At 43.0% G+C, this 7,425-nt stretch overlaps 1 protein-coding gene and 1 long non-coding RNA gene across 4 annotated transcripts; one reads left to right on the top strand and one right to left on the bottom strand.

Moving 5' to 3' along the window:
* Positions 1–3,596, bottom strand: LOC8082028 (multiple organellar RNA editing factor 8, chloroplastic/mitochondrial). Its single transcript, XM_002465723.2, has 4 exons — positions 3,131–3,596; positions 1,736–1,833; positions 1,600–1,665; positions 1–910 (listed from the first exon to the last, which is right to left on the bottom strand). Exons 1-4 carry the CDS (start codon positions 3,496–3,498, stop codon positions 276–278), a joined length of 1,167 nt encoding a protein of 388 aa, XP_002465768.1. The 5' UTR covers positions 3,499–3,596; the 3' UTR covers positions 1–275.
* LOC110431819 lies at positions 3,725–7,201 on the top strand. Of its 3 annotated transcripts, XR_002449285.1 has the most exons (6): positions 3,725–3,918; positions 5,615–6,085; positions 6,293–6,325; positions 6,416–6,493; positions 6,891–6,970; positions 7,043–7,201. It is a non-coding gene; the product is annotated as an uncharacterized LOC110431819 (long non-coding RNA). The 3 variants fall into 3 exon arrangements; XR_002449284.1 differs by having other exon boundaries at positions 6,293–6,493; XR_002449283.1 differs by having other exon boundaries at positions 5,615–6,493.

Here is a 7,425-nt window from a genome sequence, read left to right as displayed (position 1 = left end):
GACAAAGCCGACAACTGCTGAGCATATGGCTCAGCAAGGGAATTCAAGAGCAGAAGAGCTGATGGTACATCATCCATAGTTTCAGAATTCCGGGTGCATCACTCAGACACCAAGCACAGTTGAGTACTATATAGAACATAATAATTAGGTGCATACAGCGACAGTGCATGAAAATCAGATAGCAACAAGGGTTCGATTTATGCTACTGCACACCATCTCTCCCAGAAGGCTACTCTGGAACAGGGGTGCCTACTTATACTTAGGCGTGGTCATGTTCATTGGAAGTTCGAGTTGCCTCCTTGACCTTGGTAGCCTGGGCTGCCACCAGGGTAGCCAGGATTGCCACCACCAGGGTATGGCGGTGCATTGGGGTTGCCTCCTTGGTAGGGAGGTGGAGGTGGTGGGTTGCCACCAGGGTAACCAGGTGGGCCACCTTGGTAGCCAGGGTTACCACCTTGGTAGGCCGGGCCTGGGTTCCCTTGGTAACCTTGGTTACCACCTTGATACCCCGGAGGTCCACCTTGGTAGCCAGGAGCACCACCTTGCTGGTAGTGAGGAGCACCACCAGGGTTGTAGCCCGCCTGTGGGTTTGGCATTTGGGGCTGATAGTTTGGCTGACCACCACCAGCATGTGGTGGTGGTGGCGGCATGTTACCCTGAACATGCTGAGGTGGCATCTGGTTCTGGCCAGGTGGAGGTGGGGGGCCACTGAAACCCTGCGCAGGAGGCCCATCTCTGTTCTGGAAGTTCTGCATGTTCTCCCTTCTCCTCTCAAAGTTCCTTGACCTGTCGAAGTTGCGGGGCCTATCATTTCTACGGGATCTTTCATTGGCACGGGCATTGTTTCTCACCCACTCCTCATGGTATTTAGGATCATAAGGAACAGCTTCCCCATTTATGAAGGGTTCTCCTGAAACAGGTGATAGAAGGTACCATAAGCTTGTGGAATAGTCAGTTCATATGAACATTATACTCGCAGAACCAGTTGTCCAAACATGGATGGACATAAACTATAGCCACTGACAATTTCAATTAAAAACATCAGTTAAAAAAAAACTAAAATAGCTTCGCAAGGCATACATGTATAGTTGATCAAAACTGCAGGGGTGTCATGTGTGGTGAACTGCTATCCCAAGATATAGGTTCTTAAATCTGTATTGGTGTTCTTCAAGACACAAGGAATATATTCGAGATGCTAATAGCGCCTAAGATGATTTGACAAAGCACCTGACCATATTTTACACAAGGACAGTGATATATTTTCATCACAAGTACACAAGTATAGAAAAGAAAATTAGAGGGCATAAAAACAGGCGAGTAAATAAGTAGTGAGGAGCCAAATTTCATAAAACAGTTGGACACTAGCAAATAACCAAGACATTCACATCTGATACAAAATAACGAAGATTTAAAGTTACTCAAGTTTAAAATTAAGCTGTAATATATTGTGTTCAAGCAAGAAAGACATAACAGTGTCAACAAACAACAAGGAGAATGTGAAAAGGGCAATTCGAATATAGTGAGCAGGATGCTTGTACATGACCAAGAAAATGCAAATACTCTATAGCCTATGCTTCAAAGAAAACATGTTATCAGTACCTCCATAGTCCTTATTTTTGACATCCAAGTATGAATCAGGAAGAACCCAGCGGACCTTGGGCATTTCTGCAAATGATTAAGAGGTCAACAATGATTTACTTCCTACCCCTATATTACTTTATGAGATCATAAATACCTTTGAGTTTGTAAGAGAGTTCCTCAGATACAAGGGCACCAAAGGCAAAGTAATGACGAGTAGACACCGAATATATCTTTTGCCTAGCTTCTTCCTCACTGAAACAAGGAATTGGTTAAGATGCGGGCCTTGCAGAGTTAAAATGAACAAAAAAAACCTCATTCTATATGAACTAAAAATTACACACATATTATCACTATAAACTCTAATGTCCGAGACACACAAAAGAACCATAACTAGACCAAATTAAAGAACAAATCTGAAAGATAACAGCAGCAGATCGGTAGGTTCCTTTTTGGATCCACTGGTACCAATAGTTAGCATCTACAGAGGGATGCCAGCCAACTAGTAGCTTTATAAGAGCAGGGCTATTAGTTGGCCTATTAGTTGAACCCCGTTTGGATCCTCCATCCAATAGTCATTACTCCCTCCATTCCATATTATAAGACATTTTAGCGTTTGTGGATACATTGTTTTATCTATGTATCTAGAGACAGTATGTCTCAGTCCATAGCAAAATCTATGTATCCAGAAAATCCAAAATGTCTTATAATTTGGAATGGTGGGAGTAGTAATTAGGTTATGGAAGCCAATTAATAACTCATCAGCTAGGTAGTTCATTCTGAGCTATTAGTTGCACTATTAGCTGAGGTGTTTGGATCGACTAGTGCTAACTTTAGCTTCTAGTAACAATTAGAACTAGTGGTTCCAAGCAAACCATTACCCAAGCTCACACTAGGAAAATGGAGGTAGTAAACCATTAGAACTAGAACAAATGGATCCAAACAAACCGTTACTCAAGCTCACACAAGGCAGAGAATCATCTAACAGGCTGTCATAACTTGTACAGTCACCAAAAACAAAATCATTTTTTTAAAAAAAATTATATTCAACATGAACCCAAAGCCCACATCAAGTATCGTCCCTATTAACCTGGAAGTTCTTTCTCAGACACAAGGAAATGGTTCAGTTCTAGAGCAAAAGATCGCTGTGCTCTTTAGGCACACTTTTTCCACAGATCGTAGCATTAAGTATTTCTTGGCTAGCTATAAGATGATCAGATTTATAAATATATCTCTTGTAAAATATGAGCAACACCAAATCATTCTAAAACCCAAACTTCCATTTCCCCTATTAATTGTAATATCCGCATAACCAAATCCTTCTAAAACCCAAACTTCCATTTCTCCTATTCGTTGTAATACTCACATATTCATCTTATCTTAAATATTCATCTGATCAAGCAGTAAGAGATTCAACCAGTCCTATTTCCACTAAATAAAATAAAACACAGTACACTCTTACCGTCACGCTACACCAGAGCAATTTTATCTACTCTGGCAGGAAAACACCAACAACAAAACAGAAAATGGATACAGCCATATATATATATACCTCCCGACGATTTGGGCGAGGGTCTTGATATAGCTATCGATGATCTCGTCGCGCGTAATATCGGGGTTGGAGGCGTCACCAGGCGGCGGCTCCATGACGACGAGCCAGTGCTCGAAGTCGCACCCGTCGAGGAGGATCGTCTCCTTGGGCGGGCGATTGCTCCAGTTCGGGGACGAGTCCCGCAGCGAGGACGTCGCCGGCTGGGTCGCGAAGCAGCGCACCCCAGCGCCGGGGGCGGCCGCCGCCGCCGCCGCCGGGAGGAGGCTCGCGGCCGCAGCGAGCGGGCGCAGGAGGGTGGGGACGCGGCGGGACGCGGCGCCGGCCTGGAGCGCACGGGAGAGGAGGAGCGCGCGCGACGCCGACGCCATGGCGGCGGCCAAAGTGCCAAACCCTAGTGGGAGACGAGACGGGCCGCGGAGATGAGAGATGGGGACGCGGCGGTGGCGATAAGGGTTTAAGCCGCAACAACTGGTGAGGTGTCTCGTCTTATTGAGGCGATAGTTGCTTCGGGGCCGAAATATCTGGAGAAGTCGAGACTGTACGTGGGTTTGTGGGCCGTGGGCTCTCTCGAATGGTTTTGTGGGCTCCCGAGAGGATGGGCTACCTCCTCCTCTCACCGTCGCCTTCCCCGCCGCTCGATGGCGGCCCTTCTCCCTCGTTGGCCGCGGCGGTGGCGGGCGGTGCCTACGTGCTGGCGCGGCGGGTGGTGCTCCTCGGCGCCTCTGCCGTACTACTCGTCCGCCTCCGTGAAGCTGCTGCCGCGCCCACGCCCGTGGACCTTGTGAAGGGTTAGTTTCTATCCCATTCCCTGCCAATGGTGGTGTAAAATTTCGTTTCGCACTCAATCCTCCCTCGTCCGTCTTAGCTTGGGTCCTTGGAGTAATGATACCAGTGAAATCCGTATACAATTCTGTGGATTGATGTTAACAAATGTTTACTGTCCTAGTCGACATATATATAGTGCTGCATTTTGGTGTGGCCTTATTTGGGATAATAGGAATGCATTAATTGTTTGGACTTGGATCAAATGTGCATGTGCCAACTAGAATGAGAATTTGCAACTGTTGTTCAAACAATGGATATAAGAGTTTAGAATACGCTGGGTAAATCCTTCAAGCAGCTTTGCATGTTAGAGGCAGGCACAGACCACACGGTTTTCCTTTTTGGAGCAGGGCATGCATGTATGAAGAAGAATAGTATGGTAAAACTGCTCCCAGAGTTGAGTTTGCTTCTAAAGAAATTCAAACTTTAAATCAACCTTTTGTCAGATTTTACACGACGAAACCCATTAGCTCATCGATGGCTGCATACATCTTGAGCGTTGGGGCTTTGGAGCATCGCTCATACTGATGAATGAACTAAAAAATTGGAGTTTATAAATAAGGCCACACCAAAATGGTAGACTTGCTGTTGTTAAGTCCTCGAGCTAAATCCTGTCGTTGTAACCCAAATACGAAATACCCAATACCCTATCAAAATTGCATAGTAGATTTTCCGCATTAGAGATATGTGTGCATAATATTGCTTTGTTCTTAGATGGAATGGATCCTACAATTAACTGCAATGGAATGATTTAAGGCGATGTGATTTTTTGTGCTGCACTGCGTTGCAGAATCTAGTTTCTGTAGGAATTAATCTATGCTAATTCTAGAAAGGTTTCAAATGGTACCTAATACTTATAGTTCAATGTGCTGTAGCTTTTTAATTTGGTATTCAGGCCCTAGTCCTTTATGTTATTGACAATGGGTGTTGCAGGGAATTCGTGAAACACAGACACGTGGTCTTGAATTAGTCTCGCACTGTCTTCCTTGGACTACTCTGGTGGAAAAAGAAATGTAGAGTTGGAATAGTGTACGCACAGGCACTTTTTCTAGTATCCTTTTGTATTTAGAAAAAACTAAGCAGTGTGTCCTGTGCAGTGTGGAGTTGTGGACACCATTCTTTGGCCAAAGTACAGAGATATGAAAATTGAGCCACTAAATTAATACAGAAGTGCTCTTAATGTTTCAAGGAGTTTGACCTTACCTTTTTTCCCCAAACATATGATCTTGATGTTGACAGTTTTTTAAATACCGGTCTTTTAGCCTTATATTATGGGGGTTATGCTTTCATCAGTTGTGTTATCTGTTTTACACTTACACGTTTGACTTACACGTTTGGCTTCTTTGGTTTGTAGGCTTCTATGTAAGCATGTATCTCTATTTTGTGTGGTTTCCAACATTTGCACAATTTCTAAGTGCATTGTTGATTTGAATTGGAGGGTTTTACACCAGTAACCTAGTAGTAAAGAAAGTTTTGTCCACACGTTCTAATTGAGTCTAGGTGATTTGAATTGGGTTCTACAATAGTTTGATGATTGGGATAGTTACATTCAAGTTATACCTTTCTATATTGCTATGTTAGTGTTACTTAGTTTTACAGTGCCTTTTGTTTGTGTTGCTTAGTCTTCCTATATTCTAATGGCATTGTTGATTTCTTTTTCAGATGTCGGGCGAATTGGTATTGGTATGCCATGACATCTGTTTCCAGGAATTAGCAATGTTGTATGTTGCAAGGACTTCCTCATGTGTGTTTTTCTACTGTAGTCGCCTCTTTTAAGCTGTAACTTGATGAAGTAAACTATTATAATTATTTTATTAAAGACGATGTGGCATGTGCCGTATTTGGACCATGTCATCTTGTAACCTACTGCACATGTAAATGGGTAGACACTTAGTCTGTGTTTTCTCTCTGTTTGATTAACATTTTCAGATTTTCAGTTATATTAACAATTCTGAATACATACTTACATCTTACTACTATTGTTTTCTGATAATTTTAAAAAATATTGAAACTGATGAAACAGACTAAGCTCATTTTGCTGGCAAAAAAAAGACTAAGCTCATTTTTGTGATATCCTGGAGCATTCAACATGACTACTGGACCATTGCATTGGGATTTGCTGCGAAGGGCGAGGTAACAAATGATGAAAATGACTTTGCACCTCAAATTACGGTAATTATGTAAGGGAAATATTGCGAGCTGAAATGCTCGCTGCTTTTATGTATGCTGATCTAAAAACAGGTTCAGAACTAGTCAAAATTTAGATCAGGATAATTTCATATCTTAAATGTCTCCACTACTTTTCTTTGCTCTGTCCTGATGACATCATTTCTGCTGCAGACAACCAGATATGCTGCGCTTCTATGCGTGCTGGTGTTTCAATTTCCTTAACTTCAACTTTCATTTGCCATTCCTTTTGCTAGTTTTATGCTTTAAAAATGTTAATCAACTGTTTGGTGCCAGCTGTTTGTTGCAACATGCACTCCAACTCGAGATACCAAGCAGGCTATATTGCTTCGGGCCACCACTCTTGTTGGACCTGTAAGTTAACCTGAGATTTCCATTTGCTACCCTTTGGTTCTGTCAGTAACCAACACTTACCTAGCTTCCAGACAGACTCTGCACCAGCACAAAACTACTTTTGCTTCCGATAAAACCTGTTGTGGTTTTTACCAACAACCTGAAAGCTATAGACTAGCAAAGATATGTCACGTCATAAGGCTATCTTCAATGCAAGTTTCATAACACAGTTTCCAACACATCCATATTTTGGAAACAATGCAGAGAGTTTCGTGGGGATGAAACTCTCTCTACTCCTATGAAACTCTTATCATCTCTCTCTTCATTAATACAGTGTCACATCAGCATATTTAATGTGCATGAACTCTAATGAAACTCCATTGAGACTGGCCCTAACTAACCATTTGCATACTGCTAGCGCTTGGAGAGGTGATTGCAACAACTGAGCATGAGGAGTCGACTACAGAATCAGAAATGGACTATTCACTGATTGAGCAGGTAAGCAGAGTGAAATTCTATGCTTTTCCAGTAGTCTTATGTGTTGATTGGGGTTGCGCAAATCTTCTCTAGGCAATTTCTTCCACTGCAACACCAACGGTACCAGCTGGTAGATGTCCCAGAGACTGGGTTCTCAGTAGCGAGCCTGGATGCAGCTGTGAGCCTGTGACGAAGCAGGAGCGCAGTTGACTCTGCAGGCTTGCTCGTACTACTTCGTTCATGACATGCATGTCGATGCCCTGTCTACAGATCGATGGACCTGATGTGGTGCAGAGGACGAATTTATAGGCGACTATAGTTTGTACGTACCGTCGTTGTAAGTGTCTCCAGTTGCCAAATATACATAAGCGGGGCCTTGTTTAGTTCCGAAATTTTTTGGAAAATGGATACTGTAGCATTTTCGTTTGTATTTGACAAATATTGTCCAATCATGAACTAACTAGACTCAAAAGATT

This window comes from Sorghum bicolor, chromosome 1 (genome assembly GCF_000003195.3).
Source record: "Sorghum bicolor cultivar BTx623 chromosome 1, Sorghum_bicolor_NCBIv3, whole genome shotgun sequence".
NCBI classification, from domain to species: Eukaryota; Viridiplantae; Streptophyta; class Magnoliopsida; order Poales; family Poaceae; genus Sorghum; species Sorghum bicolor.
The sequence above is the reverse complement of the archived record's forward strand: the minus strand, read 5'-3'. Positions and strand labels throughout refer to the sequence as shown.

Coding starts and splice junctions, on each gene's coding strand:
- LOC8082028 (XM_002465723.2), bottom strand. CDS start 3,498: ATGGCGTCGGCGTCGCGCGCGCTCCTCCTCTCCCGTGCGCTCCAGGCC. Junction 1,666..1,735: donor ACTCTCTTACAAACTCAAAG/GTATTTATGATC, acceptor AATCATTTGCAG/AAATGCCCAAGGTCCGCTGG. Junction 911..1,599: donor CAAAAATAAGGACTATGGAG/GTACTGATAACA, acceptor CACCTGTTTCAG/GAGAACCCTTCATAAATGGG.